This window comes from Mustelus asterias, unplaced genomic scaffold, assembly GCF_964213995.1.
Source record: "Mustelus asterias unplaced genomic scaffold, sMusAst1.hap1.1 HAP1_SCAFFOLD_315, whole genome shotgun sequence".
Lineage (NCBI taxonomy): Eukaryota > Metazoa > Chordata > Chondrichthyes > Carcharhiniformes > Triakidae > Mustelus > Mustelus asterias.
The window spans coordinates 175,976-202,641 of record NW_027590278.1 but is presented as its reverse complement, the minus strand read 5'-3'; the positions used below and the strand labels follow the sequence as shown (position 1 = coordinate 202,641).

The 26,666-nt window shown below is 47.9% G+C and overlaps 1 protein-coding gene across 1 annotated transcript in view; it reads right to left on the bottom strand.

The window, feature by feature from the left end:
• rtkna (rhotekin a) overlaps window positions 1–26,666 on the bottom strand; it is a 412,303-nt gene that overhangs the window by 255,567 nt on the left and 130,070 nt on the right. Inside the window, exons 4-5 of the mRNA XM_078204370.1 lie at window positions 8,324–8,377; window positions 7,878–7,995 (exon numbers count right to left, since the gene is read on the bottom strand). Of these exons, the coding sequence (XP_078060496.1) occupies window positions 7,878–7,995; window positions 8,324–8,377 (172 nt within the window). The remainder of the gene's footprint in view (window positions 1–7,877; window positions 7,996–8,323; window positions 8,378–26,666) is intronic.

Below are 26,666 nucleotides of genomic sequence, written 5' to 3'. Positions count from 1 at the left end.
TCCAATCCTCCGGAACCTCTCCCGTCTCCATCGACTATGCAAAGATCATCGCCAAAGGCTCCGCAATCTCCTCCCTCGCCTCCCACAGTAACCTGGGGTACATCCCATCCGGTCCCGGCGACTTACCAACCTTGATGCCATTCAATAGTTCCAACACATCCTCTTTCTTTATGTCCACATGCTCGATCCTTTCTGTCCACCGCAAACCAGCAGTACAACCACCCAGATCCCTTTCCACCGTGAATACCGAGGTAAAGTATTCATTAAGCACCTCCGCCATTTCTAACGGTTCCGCACAAACTTTTCCCCCTTCACCTTTTAAGGGTCCTATGCCTTCACATCTCATCCTTTTACTCTTGACATATTTGTAGAAAGCCTTGGGATTCTCCTTAATCTTACCCGCCAAGGCCTTCTCATGACCCCTTCTCGCTCTCCTAATTTCCTTCTTAAGCTCCTTCCTACATCCCGTATACTCCTCTAAATCCTTAACACCTCCTAGCTCCCTGAACCTTCTGTACGCCTCTCTTTTCTTATTCACCAGGTTCATCACAACCTTCGTGCACCACGGTTCCCGTACCCTACCAACACCCCCCTGTCTCATCGGAACGTTGTCATGCAGAGCTCCAGACAAACATTCCTTGAAAATCCTCCACTTTCCTTCGGTACTTTTCCCCAAGAATGCCTCCTTCCAATTTACCCGTCTAATTTCCTGCCTGATGACACTGTATTTCCCTTTACTCCAGAGAAACACTTTCCTAGCCTGCCTGATCCTATCTCTTTCCAATGCTATCGTGAAGGAGATAGAATTATGATCGCTATCCCCAAGATGCTCACCCACCGAGAGATCCTCCACCTGTCCAGGTTCATTAGCCAGCACCAGATCAAGTACAGCCTCTCCTCTAGTAGGCTTATCCACATACTGTGTCAGGAAACTCTCCTGGACACACCTAACAAACTCCTCTCCATCCAAACCCCTAGCCCTAGGGATATTCCAATCTATGTTTGGGAAATTAAAATCTCCCATCACGACAACTCTGTTATTCCTACATCTCTCCAGGATCTGTTTCCCCATCTGCTCCTCAACATCTCTGTTACTATTGGGCGGCCTATAGAAAACACCCAGCAAAGTTACCGACCCCTTCCTGTTCCTAACCTCCACCAATATATTGGATTATATTATTTTATATATTTATTTTGTATTCTATATTATATATATATTATATTCTATATTCTATTTATATTTAATACTATATTATATTATATATTATATGTTATGAATTTATATTGTATTTAGAACCATAGAACCATAGAAAATTACAGCTCAGAAACAGGCCTTTTGGCCCTTCTTGTCTGTGCCGAACCATTTTATGCCTCGTCCCACTGACCTGCATTTGGACCATATCCCTCCACACCCCTCTCATCCATGAACCCGTCCAAGTTTTTCTTAAATGTTAAAAGTGACCCCGCATTTACCACTTTATCCGGCAGCTCATTCCACACTCCCACCACTCTCTGCGTGAAGAAGCCCCCCCTAATATTCCCTTTAAACTTTTCTCCTTTCACCCTTAACCCATGCCCTCTGGTTTTTTTCTCCCCTAGCCTCAGCGGAAAAAGCCTGCTTGCATTCACTCTATCTATACCCATCAAAATCTTATACACCTCTATCAAATCTCCCCTCAATCTTCTACGCTCCAGGGAATAAAGTCCCAACCTATTCAATCTCTCTCTATAACTCAGCTTCTCAAGTCCCGGCAACATCCTTGTGAACCTTCTCTGCACTCTTTCAATCTTATTTACATCCTTCCTGTAACTAGGTGACCAAAACTGTACACAATACTCCAAATTCGGCCTCACCATTGCCTTATATAACCTTACCATAACACTCCAACTTTTATACTCGATACTCCGATTTATAAAGGACAATGTATGGAGGGGCTTAGTTATGAGGAGAGATTGGGTAAACTGGGGTTGTTCTCCCTGGAAAGACGGAAGATGAGGGGAGACTTAATAGAGGTGTATAAAATTATGAAAGGCAGAGATAGGGTGAACGGTGGGAAGCTTTTCCCCAGGTCGGTGGTGACGTTCACGAGGGGTCATAGGTTCAAGGTGAAGGGGGGGAGGTTTAACACAGATATCAGACGGACATATTTTACACAGAGGGTGGTGGGGGCCTGGAATGCACTGCCAGGCAAGGTGGTGGAGGCGGACACACTGGGAACGTTTAAGACTTATCTAGACAGCCATATGAACGGAGTGGGAATGGAGGGATACAAAAGAATGGTCTAGTTTGGACCAGGGAGCGGCGCGGGCTTGGAAGGCCGAAGGGCCTGTACCTGTGCTGTATTGTTCTTTGTTCTTATGTACCAAAGGCACTCTTTATGACCCTATCCACCTGTGACGTCACTTTTAGGGAATTCTGTACCTGTATTCCCAGATCCCTCTGTTCAACTGCACTCTTCAGAGTCCTACCATTTACCCTGTACGTTCTTCTTTGGTTTGTCCTTCCAAACTGCAATATCTCACACTTGTCTGCGTTAAATTCCATTTGCCATTTTTCAGCCCATTTTTCTAGTTGGTCCAAATCCCTCAGCAAGCTTTGAAAACCTTCCTCACGGTCCACTACACCTCCAATCTTTGTATCATCAGCAAACTTGCTGATCCAATTTACCACATTATCATCCAGATCATTGATATAGATGACAAACAACAATGGACCCAACACCGATCCCTGCGGCACACCACTAGTCACAGGCCTCCACTCAGAGAAGCAATCCTCCACAACCACTCTCTGGCTTCTTCCATTGAGCCAGTGTCTTATCCAATTTACTACCTCCCCATGTATACCTAGCGACTGAACCTTCCTAACTAACCTCCCATGAGGGACCTTGTCAAAGGCCTTGCTGAAATTCAGGTAGACAACATCCACCGCCTTCCCTTCATGCACTTTCCTGGTAACCTCCTCGAAAAACTCTAATAGATTGGTCAAACATGACCTACCACGCACAAAGCCATGTTGACTCTCCCTAATAAGTCCCTGTCTATCCAAATATTTGTAGATCCTATCCCTTATCACACCTTCCAATAACTTAATTGTTCATCAAGGATAGTTTAACGGCTGCGGAAAGGCACTTCTTTGAGGGTTACAAGTTTTGAATAAACTGAAGGTCGATAAGTCCCCTGGGCCTGATGAAATGTATCCTAGGATTCTTTGGGAGGCGAGGGATGAGATTGCAGAGCCTTTGGCTTTGATCTTTGGGTCCTCGCTGTCCACGGGGATGGTGCCAGAGGACTGGAGAGTGGCAAATGTTGTTCCTCTGTTTAAGAAAGGGAATAGAAATGACCCTGGTAATTATAGACCGGTTAGTCTGACTTCGGTGGTTGGTAAATTGATGGAAAAGGTCCTTAGGGATGGGATTTACGACCATTTAGAAAGATGCGGATTAATCCGGGATAGTCAGCACGGATTTGTGAAGGGCAAATCGTGCCTCACAAATTTGATAGAATTTTTTGAGGAGGTAACTAGGTGTGTTGATGAAGGTAGGGCAGTTGATGTCATATACATGGATTTTAGTAAGGCGTTTGATAAGGTCCCCCATGGTCGGCTTATGATGAAAGTGAGGAGGTGTGGGATAGAGGGAAAGTTGGCCGATTGGATAGGTAACTGGCTGTCTGATCGAAGACAGAGGGTGGTGGTCAATGGAAAATTTTCGAATTGGAGGCAGGTTGCTAGCGGAGTGCCGCAGGGATCAGTGCTTGGTCCTCTGCTCTTTGTGATTTTTATTAATGACTTAGAGGAGGGGGCTGAAGGGTGGATCAGTAAATTTGCTGATGACACCAAGATTGGTGGAGTAGTGGATGAGGTGGAGGGCTGTTGTAGGCTGCAAAGAGACATAGATAGGATGCAAAGCTGCGCTGAAAAATGGCAAATGGAGTTTAACCCTGATAAATGTGAGGTGATTCATTTTGGTAGGACTAATTTAAATGTGGATTACAGGGTCAAAGGTAAGGTTCTGAAGACGGTGGAGGAACAGAGATTTCCACAGATCTCTAAAGGTTGCCACTCAAGTGGATAGAGCTGTGAAGAAGGCCTATAGTGTGTTAGCTTTTATTAACAGTGGGTTGGAGTTTAAGAGCTGTGGGGTTATGCTGCAACTGTACAGGACCTTGGTGAGACCACATTTGGAATATTGTGTGCAGTTCTGGTCACCTCACTATAAGAAGGATGTGGAAGCGCTGGAAAGAGTGCAGAGGAGATTCAACTGCACTCTTCAGGATGCTGCCTGGTTTGGAGGGTAGGTCTTATGAGGAAAGGTTGCGGGAGCTGGGGCTGTTCTCTCTGGAGCGGAGGAGGCTGAGGGGAGACTTAATAGAGGTTTATAAAATGATGAAGGGGATAGATAGAGTGAACATTCAAAGACTATTTCCTCAGGTGGATGGAGCTATTACAAGGGGGCATAAGAACATAAGAACATAAGAACATAAGAAATAGGAGCAGGAGTAGGCCATCTAGCCCCTCGAGCCTGCCCCACCATTCAATAAGATCATGGCTGATCTGACGTGGATCAGTACCACTTACCCGCCTGATCCCCATAACCCTTAATTCCCTTACCGATCAGGAATCCATCCATCCGCGCTTTAAACATATTCAGCGAGGTAGCCTCCACCACCTCAGTGGGCAGATAATTCCAGAGATTCACCACCCTCTGGGAGAAGAAGTTCCTCCTCAACTCTGTCTTAAACCGACCCCCCTTTATTTTGAGGCGGTGTCCTCTAGTTTTAACTTCCTTACGAAGTGGAAAGAATCTCTCCGCCTCCACCCTATCCAGCCCCCGCATTATCTTATAAGTCTCCATAAGATCCCCCCTCATCCTTCTAAACTCCAACGAGTACAAACCCAATCTCCTCAGCCTCTCCTCATAATCCAAACCCCTCATCTCCGGTATCAACCTGGTGAACCTTCTCTGCACTCCCTCCAATGCCAATATATCCTTCCTCATATAAGGGGACCAATACTGCACACAGTATTCCAGCTGCGGCCTCACCAATGCCCTGTACAGGTGCATCAAGACATCCCTGCTTTTATATTCTATCCCCCTCGCGATATAGGCCAACATCCCATTTGCCTTCTTGATCACCTGTTGTACCTGCAGACTGGGCTTTTGCGTCTCATGCACAAGGACCCCCAGGTCCCTTTGCACGGTAGCATGTTTTAATTTGTTTCCATTGAGATAGTAATCCCATTTGTTATTATTTCCTCCAAAGTGTATAACCTCGCATTTATCAACGTTATACTTCATTTGCCATATCCTCGCCCACTCACTCAGCCTGTCCAAATCTCTCTGCAGATCTTCTCCGTCCTCCACACGATTCACTTTTCCACTTATCTTTGTGTCGTCTGCAAACTTCGTTACCCTACACTCCGTCCCCTCCTCCAGATCATCTATATAAATGGTAAATAGTTGCGGCCCGAGTACCGATCCCTGCGGCACGCATAACTATAGGGTTCGTGGTGGGAGATACATAGAACATAGAACATAGAAAGTCACAGCACAAACAGGCCCTTCGGCCCACAAGTTGCGCCGATCACATCCCCACCTCTAGGCCTATCTATAGCCCTCAATCCCATTAAATCCCATGTACTCATCCAGAAGTCTCTTAAAAGACCCCAACGAGTTTGCCTCCACCACCACCGACGTCAGCCGATTCCACTCACCCACCACCCTCTGAGTGAAAAACTTACCCCTGACATCCCCCCTGTACCTACCCCCCAGCACCTTAAACCTGTGTCCTCTCGTAGCAACCATTTCAGCCCTTGGAAATAGCCTCTGAGAGTCCACCCTATCCAGACCCCTCAACATCTTGTAAACCTCTATCAGGTCACCTCTCATCCTTCGTCTCTCCAGGGAGAAGAGACCAAGCTCCCTCAACCTATCCTCATAAGGCATGCCCCCCAATCCAGGCAACATCCTTGTAAATCTCCTCTGCACCCTTTCAATGGCTTCAACATCTTTCCTGTAATGAGGTGACCAGAACTGCGCGCAGTACTCCAAGTGGGGTCTAACCAGGGTCCTATAAAGCTGCAGCATTATCTCCCGACTCCTAAACTCAATCCCTCGATTAATGAAGGCTAGTACGCCATACGCCTTCTTGACCGCATCCTCCACCTGCGAGGCCGATTTAAGAGTCCTATGGACCCGGACCCCAAGGTCCTTCTGATCCTCTACACTGCTAAGAATGGTACCCTTCATTTTATACTGCTGCTCCATCCCATTGGATCTGCCAAAATGGATCACCACACACTTATCCGGGTTGAAGTCCATCTGCCACTTCTCCGCCCAGTCTTGCATTCTACAGGAAGGATATCAGAGGTAGGTTCTTTACGCAGAGAGTGGTTGGGGTGTGGAATGGACTGCCTTGCAGTGATAGTGGAGTCAGACACTTTAGGAACATTTAAGCGGTTATTGGATAGGCACATGGAGCACACCATGATGATAGGGAGTGGGATAGCTTGATCTTGGTTTCAGATAAAGCTCGGCACAACATCGTGGGCCGAAGGGCCTGTTCTGTGCTGTACTGTTCTATGTTCTATGTTCTATGTTCTAAATTGCCCACCACCGACGTCAAACATACTGGCCGATAATTTCCCGGATTTCTTTTGGAACCTTTTTTAAACAACGGAACAACATGAGCCACCCTCCAATCATCCGGCACCTCCCCCGTGAATACTGACATTTTAAATATGTCTGCCAGGGCCCCTGCAAGTTCAACACTAGCTTCCCTCAAGTTCCGTGGGAATACCCTGTCCGGTCCTGGGGATTTATCCACTCTGATTTGCCTCAAGACAGCGAGCACCTCCTCCCCTTTAATCTGTAAAGGTTCCATGGCCTCCCTACCAGTTTTCCCCATTTCCGTAGACTCCATGCCCGTTTCCTCAGTAAATACGGATGCAAAAAAACCATTTAGTATCTCCCCCATCTCTTTTGGTTCCATACACAGTCTACCACTCTGGTCTTCAAGAGGACCAATTTTATCCCTCACTATCCTCTTGCTCCTAACATACCTATAGAAGCTCTTTGGATTTTCCTTCACTCTGTCTGCCAAAGCAACCTCATGTCTTCTTTTAGCCCTCCTGATTTCCCTCTTAAGTAGCTTCTTGCACTTTTTATACTCCTCGAGCATCTGATCTGTTCCTTGCTGCCTGTACATTTCATACAACTCTCTCTTCCTCTTAATCAGTGTTACAATCTCCCTCAAGAACCAAGGTTCCTTATTCCGATTTACTTTGCCTTTAATCCTGACAGGAACATACAAACTCTGCACTCTCAAAATGTCTCCTTTGAAGGCCTCCCACTTTCCATTTACATCCTTACCAGAGAACAGCCTGTGCCAATCCACACTTCCCAGATCCCTTCTCATTTCATCAAATTTGGCCTTTTTCCAGTTCAAAACTTCAACCCGAGGACCAGGTCTATCCTTATCCACGATCAGGTTTAAACTAATGGCATTATGATCACTGGATCCAAAGTGTTCCCTCAATAATATTTATATTATATTCCATACTATATTTATATTATATTTATACTATATTTGTATTATATTCTGTATTGTATTTACATTATATTCTCCTCACAGGAAACAATATTCCATTTGTCTTCTGACTTGCTTTTTGTGCTCCATGTATCAGGTCACTCAGACTCGATAATGATAAGAATAAACAAACCTGAATGATTCTATGATTCTGAAGTACAGACATATCTACAGGAAAATGACAGCACAGGAACAGGTCCTTTGACCCTCCGAGCCTGCACCCACCATGCTGCCCAACTGAACATTAGGACATTATATTGTTTGACCAGGAAGCACGGTTTTCTACTTACAACAGGAAGGCATTTTCGAAACAAATATCTGTCATGGTACGATCCACCAACACCATGTCAGTGTCATAGATGTCACAGCCAATCTTTACCAATGCAAACACAGCATATCGGTGCATATCTGTGGGGAACACGGTGAGAATCAGTCCTGCAATTAATCACTCCCAATGCACACAAAGACCCATATTCCTGCATCCCTGTTCTTTTGCATGTTCTTCTACTATAAGCTTGGTTTCGGACAAAGCTCGGCACAACATCGAGGGCCGAAGGGCCTGTACTGTGCTGTACTGTTCTATGTTCTATGTATAAGCTTGTGTTCCTTCCCATACTCCCACTCCATTCCTGTCCATCCCGCACTTTTTCCAACCCCTGCTCCCCCCGCCCCCAAAGTCCTCCAACAAATAGATATTTCAACTAAAGTCCACTCAGAAAAAAAAATCATTTCTCACCTCCTTTATTTTTGAAGTAGTCAGTATCTTTCCACATGAGAGGAATTCGAAGGTCTATTGACAAGAACACAAGAACATCAACTTTCTGAAATAGAGCTGGCCTCAACTACTGACAAGCTATATCAGATCAGATGAGCAGACGGGAAGTAATTTAAGTTAAGTTTATTTATTAGTGTCACAAGTAGGCTTAAACTAACACTGCAGTGAAGTTACGTGAAAATCCCCAAGTCGCCACACTCCAGCACCTGTTCAGGTTACACTGAGGGAGAATTTAGCATGGCCAATGCCCCCTAATCAGCACATCGTTCAGACTCAGGGGGGAAACCGGAGCACCCGGAGGAAACCCATGCAGACTCCACACAGACAGTGATCCAAGCTGGGAATCGAACCCGGCTACCTGGTGCTGTGAGATAGCAGTGCTAACCACTGTGCCACCGTGCTGCCGGGAATCGAACCTGGGTCCCTGGCACTGTGAGGCTGCGGTGCTAACCACTGTGCCACCGTGCTGCCGGGAATCGAACCCAGCTACCTGGCACTGTGAGGCAGCGGTGCTAACCACTGTGCCACCGTGCTGCCGGGAATCGAACCCAGCTACCTGGCACTGTGAGGCAGCGGTGCTAGCAATGGAAAAGGATAGGTATATACCAAAGGGCAAGAGTTATAGCTGGGGGAAAGGAAATTATGATGCGATTAGGCGAGGTTTAGCCGGCATAGGTTGGGGAAGGAAACTGCAGGGGATGGGCACAATTGAAATGTGGAACTTGTTCAAGGAACAGCTACCACGCGTCCTTGATAAATATGTACCTGTCAGGCAGGGAGGAAGCAGACGTGTGAGGGAATCGTGGTTTACTAAGGAGGTTGAATCTCTTGTGAAGAGGAAGAAGGAGACTTATGTTAAGATGAGACGTGAAGGCTCAGTTAGGGCACTTGAGAGTTACAAGTTAGCCAGGAAGGACCTAAAGAAAGAGTTAAGAAGAGCCAGGAGGGGACATGAGAAGTCTTTGGCAGGTAGGATCAAGGAAAACCCTAAAGCTTTCTACAGGTATGCCAGGAGTAAAAGAATGACTAGGGTAAGATTAGGGCCAGTCAAGGACAGTAGTGGGAAGTTGTGCGTGGAGTCTGAAGAGATAGGAGAGGCACTAAATGAATATTTTTCGTCAGTATTCACACTGGAGAGGGACAGTGTTGTTGAGGGGAGTACTGAGATGCAGGCTGTTGGACTGGATGGGATTGAGGCTCATAAGGAGGAGGTGTTAGCAATTCTGGAAAGGGTAAAAATAGATAAGTCCCCTGGGCCGGATGGGATTTATCCTAGGATTTTCTGGGAGGCTAGAGAGGAGATTGCAGAGGCTTTGGCTTTGATCTTTGTGTCGTCATTGTCTACAGGAACAGTGCCAGAAGACTGGAGGATAGCAAATGTTGTCCCCTTGTTCGAGAAGGGGAGTAGGGACAACCCTGGTAATTATAGACCGGTGAGCCTTACTTCTGTTGTGGGCAAAGTATTGGAAAGGATTATGAGAGATAGGATTTATAATCACCTAGAAAGGAATAATTTGATTAGGGATAGTCAGCATGGTTTTGTGAAGGGTAGGTCATGCCTCACAAACCTTATAAAGAGCAAAGAACAAAGAACAGTACAGCACAGGAAACAGGCCCTTCGGCCCTCCAAGCCTGTGCCGCTCCTTGGTCCAACTCGACCAATCGTTTGTATCCCTCCATTCCCAGGCTGCTCATGTGACTATCCAGGTAAGTCTTAAACGATGTCAGCGTGCCTGCCTCCACCACCCTACTTGGCAGCGCATTCCAGGCCCCCACCACCCTCTGTGTAAAAAACGTCCCTCTGATGTCTGAGTTATACCTCGCCCCGCTCAACTTGAGCCCGTGACCCCTCGTGATCGTCACCTCCGACCTGGGAAAAAGCTTCCCACTGTTCACCCTATCTATACCCTTCATAATCTTGTACACCTCTATTAGATCTCCCCTCATTCTCCGTCTTTCCAAGGAGAACAACCCCAGTCTACCCAATCTCTCCTCATAGCTAAGACCCTCCATACCAGGCAACATCCTGGTAAACCTTCTCTGCACTCTCTCCAATGCCTCCACGTCCTTCTGGTAGTGCGGCGACCAGAACTGGACGCAGTACTCCAAATGTGGCCTAACCAGCGTTCTATACAGCTGCATCATCAGACTCCAGCTTTTATACTCTATACCCCGTCCTATAAAGGCAAGCATACCATATGCCTTCTTCTCCACCTGTGTTGCCACCTTCAAGGATTTGTGGACTTGCACACCTAGGTCCCTCTGTGTTTCTATACTCCTGATGACTCTGCCATTTATTGCATAACTCCTCCCTACATTATTTCTTCCAAAATGCATCACTTCGCATTTATCCGGATTAAACTCCATCTGCCACCTCTCCGCCCAATTTTCCAGCCTATCTATATCCTGCTGTATTGCCCGGCAATGCTCTTCGCTATCCGCAATTCCAGCCATCTTCGTGTCATCCGCAAACGTGCTGATTACACCAGTTACACCTTCTTCCAAGTTCTTTGAGTTCTTTGAGAAGGTGACCAAAGAGGTGGATGAGGGTAAAGCGGTTGATGTGGTGTATATGGATTTCAGCAAAGCGTTTGTTAAGGTTCCCCTTGGCAAGCTTTTGCAGAAAATACGGCCACATGGGATTGAGGGTGATTTAGTGGTTTGGATCAGGAATTGGCTGGCTGTAAGAAAACAGAGGGTAGTGGTTGATGGGAAATATTCATCCTGGAGTTCAGTTACTAGTGGTGTACCGCAAGGATCTGTTTTGGGGCCACTGCTGTTTGTCATTTTTATTAATGACCTGGATGAGGGCGTGGAAGGATGGATTAGTAAATTTGCGGATGACACTAAAGTCGGTGGAGTTGTAGACAGTGCGGAGGGAAGTGGCAGGTTACAGAGGGACATAGATAAGCTGCAGAGCTGGGCTGGGAGGTGGCAAATGAGTTTAATGCGGAAAAGTGTGAGGTGATTCACTTTGGAAGGAGTAACAGGATTACAGAGTACTGGACGAATGGTAAGATACTTGGTAGTGTGGATGAACAGAGGGATCTGGGTGTCCATGTGCATAGATCCCTGAAAGTTGGCACCCAGGTTGATAGGGTTGTTAAGAAGGCGTACGGTGTGTTAGCTTTTATTGGTAGAGGGATTGAGTTACGGAGCCAGGAGGTCATGCTGCAACTGTACAAAACTCTGGTGCGACCGCATTTGGAGTATTGCGTACAGTTCTGGTCACCGCATTATAGGAAAGATGTGGAAGTGTTGGAAAGGGTGCAGAGGAGATTTACCAGGATGTTGCCTGGTATGGTGGGAAAATCGTATGAGGAAAGGCTGAGGGGCTTGAGGTTGTTTTTGTTAGAGAGAAGAAGGTTAAGAGGTGACTTAATAGAGGCATACAAGATGATCAGAGGATTAGATAGGGTGGGATAGTGAGAGCCTTTTTCCTCGGATGGTGTTGGCTAGTACGAGGGGACATAGCTTTAAATTGAGGGGTGAGAGATATAGGACAGATGTTAGAGGTAGGTTCTTTACTCAGAGAGTAGTAAGGGCGTGGAATGCCCTGCCTGCAGCAGTGGTGGTCTCGTCAACATTAAGAGCATTCAAATGGTTATTGGATAAACATATGGATGATATTGGAATAGTGTAGATTCGAGGGGCTTTAGATTGGTTCCACTGGTCGGCGCAACATCGAGGGCCGAAGGGCCTGTACTGCGCTGTAATGTTCTATGTTCTAACCACTGTTCCCCCGTGCCCCCGGGAATCGAACCTGGGTCCCTGGCACTGTGAGGCTGCGGTGCTAACCACTGTGCCACCATGCTGCCGGGAATCGAACCCGGCTACCTGGCGCTGTGAGGCAGCGGTGCTAATCACTGTGCCACCGTTCTGCCGGGAATCGAACCCGGCTCCCCAGCGCTGTGAGGAAGCGGTGCTAATCACTGTGCCACCGTGCCCCCGGGAATCGAACCCGGCTACCTGGCGCTGTGAGGCAGCGGTGCTAACCACTGTGCCACCGTTCTGCCAGCATTCAAACCCGGCTCCCCAGCGCTGTGAGGAAGCGGTGCTAACCACTGTGCCACCGTTCTGCCGGGAATCGAACCCGGCTCCCCAGCGCTGTGAGGAAGCGGTGCTAACCACTGTGCCACCGTGCCCCCGGGAATCGAACCCGGCTACCTGGCGCTGTGAGGCAACGGTGCTAATCACTGTGCCACCGCATTAATTTATCAAAGCTAGGGTAAATGTAAGTTGCGAGAAGGGCACAAAGAGAAATGAGAGGTGATTGGGCAACAAAGAACAAATGATGTATAATGTGGGGAAATGTGAGGGATTTAGTTTGGAACTAAGAATAGAAAAAACAGAACATTCTTTAATGAGTGCGGGTTTGGTAATTGAGCACACTAACTTTCCCCTTAGTGTCCAAAGAGGTGTAGATTAGGGGGAATTAGTGGGGATAGGGCCTGGGTAAGATGCTCTGTCAGAGGGTCAGCGCAGATTTGATGGGCCGAATGGGTTCCTTCTGCACTTTAGGTATTCTATGAACCAGGGAGCAACTATCAAATGTTAATGTTCAAAGGGATTCGATTGTACCAGAAACACAAACATGATTATTTATGGTCAGAAGAATTCAAAGAAGATCAGAGGGCCAGTTAAATCTGCTCCATAATTCAATATGACCATTGGATTGCAGCTGCACTGTGCTCCTGCTACACATCATTCCCCGAGGAACCAAAACCCCGTCTGTCAGAGCTTCAAATGGATCCAATGATGGAGCCTCGAGGATAGAGAATTCCAAAGGTTCACAACTCTGAGTGAAGAAAGTTCTCCACATTTTATCCCAAATGTTTGCCCCCCTTACCCTGAGACTGTGCTCCCGTGATTTAGATTTCTGATCAGCTGAAACAATCTCTCAGTGTCTCTCCTACCAATCCCCTTCAAAATCAATTTTAGAAATAGAATTATAGAATCATACAGTTCAGAAGAGGCCCTTCAGCCCATTGAGTTGGCACCGACACATGCGAAACACCTGAACTCCCACCTAATCCCAGTTACCAGAGGGACCTGGGGGTCCTTGTGCATGAGACGCAAAAGCCCAGTCTGCAGGTGCAACAGGTGATCAAGAAGGCAAATGGGATGTTGGCCTATATCGCATGGGGAATAGAATATAAAAGCAGAGATGACTTGCTGCATCTGTAGGCATTGGTGAGGCCGCAGCTGTAATACTGTGTGCAGTATTGGTCCCCTTATTTGCGGAAGGATATATTGGCCTTGGAGGGAGTGCAGAGAAGGTTCACCAGTTTGATACCGGAGATGAGGGGTGTTGATTATGAGGAGAGACTGAGAAGATTGGGTTTGTACTCATTGGAATTTAGAAGGCTGAGGGGGGATCTTATAGAGACCTATAAGATAATGAAGGGGCTGGATAGGGTAGAGGTGGAGAGATTCTTTCCACTTAGAAAGGAAGCTAGAACTCGAGGGCACAGCCTCAAAATAAAGGGGGGTCAGTTTAGGACAGAGTTGAGGAAGAGCTTCTTCTCTCAGAGGGTGGTGAATCTCTGGAATTCTCTGCCCACTGAAGTTGAATATGTTTAAATCACAGATAGATGGATTCCTGATCGGTAAGGGAATTAGGGGTTATAGGGATCAGGCGGGTAAGTGGAACTGATCCACTTCAGATCAGCCATGATCTTATTGAATGGCGGGGCAGGCTCGAGGGGCTAGATGGCCTACTCCTGCTCCTATTTCTTATGTTCTTATGTACCAGCACTGGGCCCATAGCTCTGAAGGTTATGACTTGCCAGGTGCTATGATATAGTTGCATTGGAGGGGACGTAGAAAAGATTGATTTCTGGAACACAGATGTTGTCCGATTGAGAAGGGATTTAGAAGAATGACCAGTGATTTCACTGAAACTTGCAAGATTCTGAGAGGGAGGGATGGGGAGATTTCTTTTTCATTCATTGGATGAGTGTTTTTTACTTCTTTCACTGGATGTGGATGTCGCTGGTTCGATTGACCAAAATGCATCACCTCGCATTTGTCTAAATTAAACTCCATCTGCCATGTGTGGGGGTAGGGCCTGGGTGGGATTGTGGTCGGTGCAGACTCGATGGGCTGAATGGCCTCCTTCTGCACTGTAGGGTTTCTATGATTCTATGATTCATCAGCCACTAGCCCAATTGATCAAGATCCCGCCGCAATCCTACAAAACCTTCTTCATTGTCCACTATGCCACCAATCTAGGTGTCATCTTGCTGTGAGTTAGTCCTTAGGATAGAGAATTGAAACTCTGAGTTCCCAGCTCTGCAGCTTCCAGTACCTTGAGGTAGAGACAGAGCCACTGCTGCCTCTAGCTAACAAACCACCATCAGCAGAATTCAGAAAAATAAGACTGCCTCCAAATTAGCCAGCAGAATTTCTAATACCAGGGAGACACACAGAAACAATGCTGAGAGTCTCGATTCCTTCGAAACAGCCAGCAACCAAAACTGAAAGTAAGAACTCTTGTGAGAGGAAAGAAACCGGTCCACCTGACCGGTCAATCAATCTTCCCACAACAATTCAAAAAAAGTCGTAAACTCCCAGGAAGTGCATTTGGCCCAGAGTAAAACTAAACAAAACCCCACTTTAAATCATTTAAGCAGCAATAAAAGGGTCTCTAATCAGGCAGCCTGTGTCAACAAAATCAAAAATAAACAGGCTTGTTTACAAACTGCAGAGAGCCTGATTAAAAATACACTTCTTAAAGGCACAGTAGCATCACAGTTACCATTGACTAGAAACTGAACTTGACCACCCATATAAATACTGTGGCTAACATGCCTCTTAAATTCTGATCCAAATCATTAATATAATTGACAAATAGCAGTGGACCCAGCACCAATCCCTGAGGCACACCGCTGGTCACAGGCCTTCAACCACCCTCTGGCTTCTGACAAGAAGCCAATTTTGTATCCATTTAGCTACCTCACCCGTGACTATCGATGATTCAAATATCTTTGGTAGAGGACGCACAATTTCCTCCCTAGCCTCCCACAATGTCCTGGGATAAACTTCATCAGGTCCTGGGGATTTACCTACCTTGATGCGCTTTAAGACTTCCAGCACCTCCTTCTCTGTAATATGTACACTCCTCAAGACATCACTATTTATTTCTCCAAGTTCCCTAACATCCATGCTTTTCTCCAGTCCTTTCTTATCACTTCTGCCAGTCTTGCCCTTCACTCTAAGAAGAACGTGCTTGCTCTGAACCCTGGTTAACACACTTTTGAAAGCCTCCCACTTACCAGACGTCCCTTTGCCTTCCCACAGACTCCCCCAACTAACTTTTGAAAGTTCCTGCCTGATATCATCAAAATTGGCCTTGCCCCAGTTTAGAATTTTAACTTTTGGGCCAGACCTATCATTCTCCATAGCTATCTTAAAACAAATAGAATTATGGTCACTGGTCCCAATGTGATCCCTCACTAACACTTCTGTCACCTGCCCTTCCTTATTTCCCAAGTGGAGGTCAAGTTTTGCCCCCTCTCGAGTCGGGCCATCCACATACTGAATGAGAAATTCCTCCGTAATGCACTCAACAAATTCCACTCCATCCAAGCCCCTAATACCATAAAACATGGGGCGGCACGGTGGCACCATAGTGAGCACAGCTGCTTTGCAGCACCAGAGACCCAGGTTCGATTTCCGGCTTGGGTCACTGTCTGTGTGGAGTTTGCACATTCTCCCTGTGTCTGTGTGGGTTTCCTCCGGGTGCTCCAGTTTCCTCCCACAGTCCAAAGATGTGGACCAGATGTCCAAAGGCATGGACAGAGTGGATAGTCAGAAGCTTTTTCCCAGGGTGGAAGAGTCAATTACTAGGGGGCATAGCTTTAAGGCACACCTTTGACCCTGTAATAGCTCCATCCACCCGAGGAAATAGTCTTTGAACGTTCACTCTATCTATCCCCTTCATCATTTTATAAACCTCTATTAAGTCTCCCCTCAGCCTCCTCCGCTCCAGAGAGAACAGCCCTAGCTCCCTCAACCTTTCCTCATAAGACCTACCCTCCAAACCAGGCAGCATCCTGGTAAATCTCCTCTGCACTCTTTTCAGCGCTTCCACATCCTTCTTATAGTGAGGTGACCAGAACTGCACACAATATTCCAACTGTGGTCTCACCAAGGTCATGTACAGTTGCAGCATAACCCCACGGCTCTTAAACTCCAACCCCCTGTTAATAAAAGCTAACACACTATAGGCCTTCTTCACAGCTCTATCCACTTGAGTGGCAACCTTTAGAGATCTGTGGATATGAACCCCAAGATCTCTCTGTTCCTCCACAGTCTTCAGAACCCTACCTTTGACCCTGTAATCCACATTTAAATTAGTCCTACCAAAATGAATCACCTCACATTTATCAGGGTTAAACTCCATTTGCCATTTTTCAGCCCAGCTTTGCATCCTATCTATGTTTGCAGCCTACAACAGCCCTCCACCTCATCCACTACTCCACCAATCTTGGTGTCATCAGCAAATTTACTGATCCACCCTTCAGCCCCCTCCTCTAAGTCATTAATAAAAATCACAAAGAGCAGCGGACCAAACACTGATCCCTGCGGCACTCCGCTAGCAACCTGCCTCCAGTCCGAAAATTTTCCATCCACCACCACCCTCTGTCTTCGATCAGACAGCCAGTTACCTATCCAATCGGCCAACTTTCCCTCTATCCCACACCTCCTCACTTTCATCATAAGCCGACCATGGGGGACCTTATCAAACGCCTTACTAAAATCCATGTATATGACATCAACTGCCCTACCTTCATCAACACACTTAGTTACCTCCTCAAAAAATTCAGTCAAATTTGTGAGGCACGACTTGCCCTTCACGAATCCGTGCTGACTATCCCGGATTAATCCGCATCTTTCTAAATGGTCGTAAATCCCATCTCTAAGGACCTTTTCCATCAATTTACCAACCACCGAAGTAAGACTAACTGGTCTATAATTACCAGGGTCATTTCTATTTCCTTTCTTAAACAGAGGAACAACATTCGCCATTCTCCAGTCCTCTGGCACCATCCCCGTGGACAGCGAGGACCCAAAGATCAAAGCAAAAGGCTCTGCAATCTCATCCCTTGCTTCCCAAAGAATCCTAGGATATATTTCATCAGGCCCAGGGGACTTATCGACCTTCAGTTTATTCAAAACTGCCAGGACATCCTCCCTCCGAACATCTATTTCCTCCAGCCTATTAGTCTGTAACACCATATAGGAAGGATATCAGAGGTAGGTTCTTTACGCAGAGAGTGGTTGGGGTGTGGAATGGACTGCCTGCAGTGATAGTGGAGTCAGACACTTTAGGAACATTTAAGCGATTATTGGATAGGCACATGGAGCACACCAGGATGATAGGGAGTGGGATAGCTTGATCTTGGTTTCAGATAAAGCTCGGCACAACATCGTGGGCCGAAGGGCCTGTTCCGTGCTGTACTGTTCTATGTTTTATGTTCTATGTTAAAGCCCGTCCGCTCGCTCATCAAATCCACATCTTTTCCCCTAGCGGTGGAGGCCCGGCTGTCCTTTGACCGCATCAAAGCGGATATTGCGAAGGCCACAATGCACGCTGTAGACGAATCCACCCCATTCCAGGTGGAGAGCGATGCGTCTGATTTTGCCCTGGCCGCCACTCTTAACCAGGCGGGCAGACCCGTGGCCTTCTTCTCGCGCACCCTCCAGGCCCCTGAAATTCGACACTCCTCTGTTGAAAAAGAGGCACAAGCCATCATGGAGGCGGTGCGGCACTGGCGCCACTACTTAGCTGGCAAACGGTTCACCCTGCTCACGGACCAACGGTCCGTTGCCTTTATGTTCAGTAACGCGCAGCGGGGCAAAATCAAGAACGATAAGATTTTGAGGTGGAGGATCGAGCTCTCCACCTACAACTATGACATTTTATACCGGCCTGGGAACTCAATGAGCCCCCAGACGCCTTGTCCCGGGGGACCTGTGCCAGCGCGAACCTAGAACGGTTACAGACCCTCCACGATGACCTCTGCCACCCGGGGGTTACCAGGTTCTTCCATTTCATCAAGGTCCGGAACCTGCCCTATTCCATTGAGGAAGTCAGGTCTGTAACCAGGCACTGCCAAGTCTGCGCGGAGTGCAAGCTGCACTTCTACCGACCAGACAGAGCGCAGCTCATCAAAGCCACCCGCCCTTTCGAACACCTGAGCGTTGACTTCAAAGGTCCCCTCCCCTCTTCTGACCGCAACACATACTTCCTCAACATCGTTGATGAGTATTCGCGGTTCCCCTTTGCTATTCCCTGCCTGGATATGACCTCGGCCATGGTCGTCAGGGCCCTGCACAGCCTCTTCACCCTGTTTGGTTTCCCCAGCTATATTCATAGCGACCGGGGTTCCTCTTTTATGAGTGACGAGCTGCGCCAGTACCTACTCTCTAAAGGCATAGCCTCGAGTAGGACCACCAGCTACAACCCCAGGGGGAACGGACAGGTGGAGAGGGAGAATGCGACAGTCTGGAAGGCCGTTTTATTAGCTCTCCGGTCTAAGGGTCTTCCAGTCTCCAGCTGGCAAGAGTTCCTCCCTGATGCGCGACACTCAATTAGGTCACGACTGTGCACGGCTACGAATGCTACCCCTCATGAACGGATGTTTGTTTTCCCCAGGAGGTCCTCCTCGGGGACCTCACTACTGTCGTGGCTGACATCCCCAGGCCCTGTCCTGCTCCAGAAGCACATGTGGACCCATAAGTCGGACCCCCTGGTCGAAACAGTCCGGCTCCTCCACGCCAACCCCCAATACGCCTATGTGGCGTATCACGACGGGCGGGAGGACACGGTCTCCATCTGGCACCCGCAGGTACTACATCCCACGGCCCCTCACCCCCAGCTCCCAACGTTGCCCGTGATGCACCAGAGTCGCAGCGCGCTCATCCAGCCCCCGTGTACGGCACGCCTGAGCCCCAGGAGCAGCCTCCACACACCCGGCAGTCTGAAGGCGCTACAGACGGCTTCACCGATTATGGACTGGCGTCTGACCCATCACCGCGGCCTCCTTCACCGGCACCACGGCTGACATTGCGGCGGTCGCAGCGGCGGATCAAGCCCCCGGAGAGACTGAACTTGTAACTTGAATCAATAACTTGTGACTGTCGTTCGACCACCTCGCCCTCGCCGAACTCTTTTTTAAACAGGGGGTGAATGTGGTGAACCACTGTAATACTGTCTGTGTGTGGGATGTGCCTGGGCACGCCCCTGCTGCCTCAATCCGGGGCTCCGCCCTCCTCGGGGTATAAAGGTGGCTGCTCTCCGCCCCTTTTGCCTCAGTCTGGGTTAGCTATCGGTTTGGGAGTGCTTCTGTTCTTGTTAATAAAAACCTGTTGTTTCCCAACCTCTGGTCTTTGCGTGAATCAATGGTGCATCAGAGCCGAGTTGACGAAAAGATCAACCATGATCTTATTGAATGGCGGAGCAGGCCCGAGGGGCCAGATGGCCTACTGCTGCTCCTCGTTCTTATGTTCTTATGTCCTTGTGCAAGAATCACAAGGAGTAGGTTTGCAGGTGCAGCAGGTAATTAAGAAGGCAAATGGAATTTTATCCTTCATTGCTGTAACGATGGAGTTTAAAAACAGCTGTGTAAGGTGCTGGGGAGGCCACATCTAGAGTACTGTTTCCAGTTTTGGTCTCCTTACTTGAGAAAGGATATACTGGCACTGGAGGAGGTGCAGAGGAGATTCATTAGATTGATTCCAGAGTTGACAAGTCCCCAGGGCCTAATGGGATAAACCCCAGAATACTGAGAGAGGCAAGGGAGGAAATTGCTGGGGCCTTGAGATAAATCTTTGTATCCTCACTGGCGACAGGGGAGGTCCCAAAGGATTGGACAATAGCCAATGTTGTTCCTTTGTTTAAGAAGGGTAGCAAGAATAATCCAGGTATTTACAGGCCGGTGAGCCTTACATCAATGGTAGGGAAATTATTGGAGAGAATTCTTCAAGACAGGATTTATTCCCACTTGGAAATAAGTGGACGTATTAGTGAGAGGCAACATGGTTTTGTGAAGGGGAGGTCATGTCTCACCAACTTGATCGAGTTTTTCGAGGAAGTGACAAAAATGATTGATGAGGGTAGGGCAGTGGATGTTGTCTACATGGGCTTCAGTAAGGCCTTTGACAAGGTCCCTCATGCAGACTGGTGCAGAAGGTGAAGTCGCATGAGCTCAGAGGTGAGCTGGCAAGGTGGATACAAAGAACAAAGAACAAAGAACAATACAGCACAGGAAACAGGCCCTTCGGCACCTCCAAGCCCGCGCCGCTCCCTGGTCCAAACTAGACCATTCTTTTGTATCCCCCCATTCCCACTCCGTTCATGTGGCTATCTGGATAAGTCTTAAACGTTCCCAGTGTGTCCGCCTCCACCACCTTGCCCGGCAGCGCATTCCAGGCCCCCACCACCCTCTGTGAAAAATACATCCTTCTGATATCCGTGTTAAACCCTCCCCCCACCTCACCTTGAACCTATGACCCCTCATGAACATCACCACCGACCTGGGAAAAAGCTTCCCACCGTTCACCCTATCTATGCCTTTCATAATTTTATACACAAAGAACAAAGAACAGTACAGCACAGGAAACAGGCCCTTCGGCCCTCCAAGCCTGTGCCGCTCCTTGGTCCAACTAGACCAATCGTTTGTATCCCTCCATTCCCAGGCTGCCCATGTGACTATCCAGGTAAGTCTTAAACGATGTCAGCGTGCCTGCCTCCACCACCCTACTTGGCAGCGCATTCCAGGCCCCCACCACCCTCTGTGTAAAAAACGTCCCTCTGATGTCTGAGTTATACTTCGCCCCTCTCAGCTTGAGCCCGTGACCCCTCGTGATCGTCACCTCCGACCTGGGAAAAAGCTTCCCACTGTTCACCCTATCTATACCCTTCATAATCTTGTATACCTCTATTAGATCTCCCCTCATTCTCCGTCTTTCCAAGGAGAACAACCCCAGTCTACCCAATCTCTCCTCATAGCTAAGACCCTCCATACCAGGCAACATCCTGGTAAACCTTCTCTGCACTCTCTCCAATGCCTCCACGTCCTTCTGGTAGTGCGGCGACCAGAACTGGACGCAGTACTCCAAATGTGGCCTAACCAGCGTTCTATACAGCTGCATCATCAGACTCCAGCTTTTATACTCTATACCCCGTCCTATAAAGGCAAGCATACCATATGCCTTCTTCACCACCTTCTCCACCTGTGTTGCCACCTTCAAAGATTTGTGGACTTGCACACCTTGGTCCCTCTGTGTTTCTATACTCCTGATGACTCTGCCATTTATTGTATAACTCCTCCCGACATTATTTCTTCCAAAATGCATCACTTCGCATTTATCCGGATTAAATTCCATCTGCCACCTCTCCGCCCAATTTTCCAGCCTATCTATATCCTGCTGTATTGCCCGACAATGCTCTTCGCTATCCGCAATTCCAGCCATCTTCGTGTCATCCGCAAACTTGCTGATTACACCAGTTACACCTTCTTCCAAATCATTTATATATATCACAAATAGCAGAGGTCCCAGTACAGAGCCCTGCGGAACACCACTGGTCACAGACCTCCAGCCGGAAAAAGACCCTTCGACCACTACCCTCTGTCTCCTATGGCCAAGCCAGTTCTCCACCCATCTAGCCACTTCTCCTTGTATCCCATGAGCCTTAACCTTCTTAACCAACCTGCCATGTGGGACTTTGTCAAATGCCTTACTGAAATCCATATAGACGACATCCACGGCCCTTCCTTCATCAACCGTTTTTGTCACTTCCTCAAAAAACTCCACCAAATTTGTAAGGCACAACCTCCCTCTTACAAAACCATGCTGTCTGTCACTAATGAGATTGTTCCGTTCTAAATGCACATACATCCTGTCTCTAAGAATCCTCTCCAACAACTTCCCTACCACGGACGTCAAGCTCACCGGCCTATAATTTCCTGGGTTATCCCTGCTACCCTTCTTAAACAACTGGACCACATTCGCTATCCTCCAATCCTCAGGGACCTCACCCGTGTCCAAAGAAGCGACAAAGATTTCCGTCAGAGGCCCAGCAATTTCACCTCTCGTCTCCCTGAGCAGTCGAGGATAGATGCCATCAGGCCCTGGGGCTTTGTCAGTTTTAATGTTCCCTAAAAAACCTAACACTTCCTCTCTTGTAATGGAGATTTTCTCTAACGGGTCAACACCTCCCTCCGAGACACTCCCGGTTAACACGCCCCTCTCCTTCGTGAATACCGATGCAAAGTATTCATTTAGGATCTCCCCTATTCCCTTGGGTTCTAAGCATAATTCCCCTCCTTTGTCCCTGAGAGGTCCGATTTTCTCCCTGACAACTCTTTTGTTCCTAACGTATGAATAGAATGCCTTAGGATTCTCCTTAATCCTGCCTGCCAAGAACATCTCGTGACCTTTTTTTGCCCTTCTAACTCCCCGTTTGCGTTCTTTCCTACTCTCTCTGTATTCCTCCAGAGCTCCATCTGTTTTCAGTTGCCTGGACTTAACGTACGCCTCCCTTTTCATTTTAATCAGATCCTCAATTTCCCTGGTTATCCACGGCTCTCGAATCCTACCTTTCCTATCTTTCCTTTTTACAGGCACATGCCTATCCTGCAGCCTTATCAATAGTTCCTTAAAAGACTCCCACATGCCAGACGCGGACTTACCCTCGAACATCCTCTCCCAATCAACATCCACCAATTCTTGCCTAATCCGGCTATAGTCAGCCTTCCCCCAATTTAGCACCCTGCCCGTAGGACAGCACTCAACCTTGTCCATTACTATCCTAAAGTTAACAGAGTTGTGGTCACTATTTGCCACATGTTCCCCTACCGAAACTTTGACGACCTGACCGGGCTCATTTCCCAGAACTAGGTCCAGTGTAGCCCCCCCTCTAGTCGGGCTATCTACATACTGTTCCAAAGAACCTTCCAGTACGCATTTTACAAATTCCTCCCCGTCCGGTCCCCCAGCTCTAAGCACTTTCCAGTCTGTGCCAGGGAAATTAAAGTCCCCCACTACAACAACCCTATTTTTTCTGCACCTATCCAGAATCTCCTGACATATCCTTTCCTCCACTTCCCGTGGGCTGTTGGGTGGTCTGTAGTACACCCCCAGCATAGTGACTGCACCCTTCCTGTTTCTGAGTTCCACCCACAGCGACTCAGTACATGACCCCTCTAAGTTGTCTACCCTCTGCACCGCGGTAATATGCTCCTTAACTAATATCGCTACTCCCCCACCTTTTTTAGCCCCTCCTCTGTCTCGCCTAAAACACTGATACCCCGGAATATTCAGTTGCCAGTCCTGTCCTTCTTTTAACCAAGTTTCCGTCACCGCAACCACATCCAAATTCCGCACAAGCATTAAGGCCCTAAGTTCGTCTGTTTTACCCGTTACACTCCTCGCATTGAAGCAGATGCACTCCAGACCTCCAGGCCCCGTCAGGTCCTCCTCCTCCAGAGTGCTCCTCTTCTTACCTCCTCTTCTTAGCTAGCCTTGCCCTGGCCCCCAGCTTGACCCCAGCCTCAGTATTTACTGACCTCCTGTTTTGTTCCCCACCCCCCTGCCACACTAGTTTAAATCCTGCCGAAACACTCTAGCAAAACTCCCAGCCAGGATATTTGCTCCCTTCCAGTTAAGGTGTAACCCATCCTTTCTGTACAGTTGCCATCCTGACTTGAAGATTTCCCAGTTATCTATGAATTTAAAACCCTCCCTCTTGCACCAGTCCTTTAGCCACGCGTTCAACTGGAGAATCTCCCTGTTCCGAGCAGTCCAGAGATTGCTACCCTGGAGGTCTTACTTTTTAGCCTAGCACCCAACTCCCTGAATTTCTCTCGTATGACCCCCCTGCTCTTCCTACCTACATCATTTCCCCCAATGTGTACAATCACATCCGTTTGACTACCTTCCTTTTTAAATATGCTTCCTACCCTCTCGGAGACATCCAGTACCCTGGCACCAGGGAGGCAGACTACCATCCTGGATTCTCGTTCAGTCCCACAGAAGCGCCTGTCCGTGCCTCTAACCATTGCGTCCCCCACAACTATCGCTCTCCTAAACCCCTTCTTTCCCTTCCGGACCCCTGAGCCTGTCTCCGTGAAGGCGATCTGGTCCTCGTGGCTTACCCCTGGAGGGTCATCCCCCTCCACAGAATCCAAAACAAGATACCTATTGTGGAGGGGGACAACCACAGGGGATCCCTCCACAGACTGCTCACTCCCTTCCCTTCTCCCATCTGTTGCCCATCCCTTTCTTTTATGGGAGACTGCCACTGGGGTACTTTCTGGCACATCACCCTTCTGACTATTACCCCTCCTAACTGTGACCCACGTGTCTTCCTTCCGAGACCCTGGTGTCACTACCTGACTATAACTTTTATCTATTACTCTCTCATTTTCCCTAACTAAACTGAGTTCATCGAGCCTCAGCTCCAGCTCCCTTACACGATCCTTCAGGAGATGCAGTTCCACACATCTGGCACAGATATGGACTTCCGGGAGGCAAGTTGTCTCCAGGAACTCCCACATCCCACACCGAATGCAGTATACTGGCCTCCCACTCATACCAGCCATGTCCTTTTTAGTTTTGGGGATAAAACAAAAAGGGGGTGTAACCGAAGAAAAACAAACAAACAACCTTCCTCGCCTTCGCCGAAGCCCTGTGAGCCAAAGCCCTTTTCGCTCTCACTCTGTCCCCTGCTCACTCCGCTGCCCGCTCAAAGGTACGGCCTACTTTTAAACCCTCCAAAACCTTCCCAGGCTGCTGCTGGGCCTATTTCCTGTTTAGAAAAAAAACCTCCGATTTTTTTCACTAATTTAACTGAAAAAATAATTAAATAAATTAGTGCACACACAAGCTCCCTTACCCTCAGCCTGCTCCTGTGGAACAATGAGGCTGACCCTCTATTAGGTCACCCCTCATCCTCCGTCTTTCCAGTGAGAACAACCCCAGTTTACCCAATCTCTCCTCATAACTAAGCCCCTCCATACCAGGGAACATCCTGGTAAACCTCCTCTGCACTCTCTAAAGCCTCCACGTCCGTCTGGTAGTGTGGCGACCAGAACTGGACGCAGTATTCCAAATGCGGCCGAACCAACGTTCTATACATCTGCAACATCAGACCCCAACTTTTATACTCTATGCCCCATCCTATAAAGGCAAGCATGCCATATGCCTTATTCACTACCTTCTCCACCTGTGATACTGAACTGACTCGGTCAAAGAAGACAGAGGGTAGCAGTGGAAGGGTGCGTTTCTGAATGGAGGGCTGTGACAAGTGGCGTTCCTCAGGGATCAGTGCTGGGACCTTTGCTGTTTGTAATATATATAAATTATTTGGAGGAAAATGTAACTGGTTTGATTAGAAAGTTTGTGAACGACACAAAGGTTGGTGGATTTTCGGATAGCGATGAGGACCGTCAAATGATACAGTAGGATATCGATCAGTTGGAGACTTGGGCAGAGAGATGGCAGATGGAGTTTAATCCAGACAAATGTGAGGTAATGCATTTTGGAAGGTCGAATGCAGTTAGGAAATATACAGTAAATGGCAGAACCCTTTAGAGTATTGATAGGCAAAGGGATCTGGGTGTACAGGTACACAGGTCACTGAAAGTGGCAATGCAGGTGGAGTAGGTAGTCAAGAAGGCATACGGCATGCTTGCCTTCATCGGCCGTGGCATTGAGTTTAAAAATTGGCAAGTCATGTTGCAGCTATATAGAACCTTAGTTAGGCTGCACTTGGAATATAGTGTTCAATTCTGGTCGCCACACTACCAGAAGGATGTGGAGGCTTTGGAGAGGGTACAGAAAAGATTTACCAGAATGTTGCCTGGTATGGAGGGCATTAGTTATGAGGAGAGGTTGGAGAAACTTAGATAATTTAAATAAATGCTAGGTGATGCATTTTGGTAGATTGAACCAGGGCAGGACTTACTCAGTTAATGATAGGGCATTGGGGAGAGTTACAGAACAAAGAGATCTCGGGGTACAGGTTCATAGCTCCCTCAAAGTGAAGTCACAGGTGGACAGAGTGATGAAGTAGGCATTCGGCATGCTTGGTTTAATCGGTCAGAACATTGAATACAGGAGTTGGGACGTCTTGTTAAAGTTGTACAAGACATTGGTAAGGCCACACTTGGAATACTGTGTGCAATTCTGGTCACCCTATTTCTGTTCACCACTTCTGGTCACCACTCACCTGAAGAAGGGGCTTAGAGCTTCGAAAGCTTGTGTGGCTTTTGCTACCAAATAAACCTGTTGG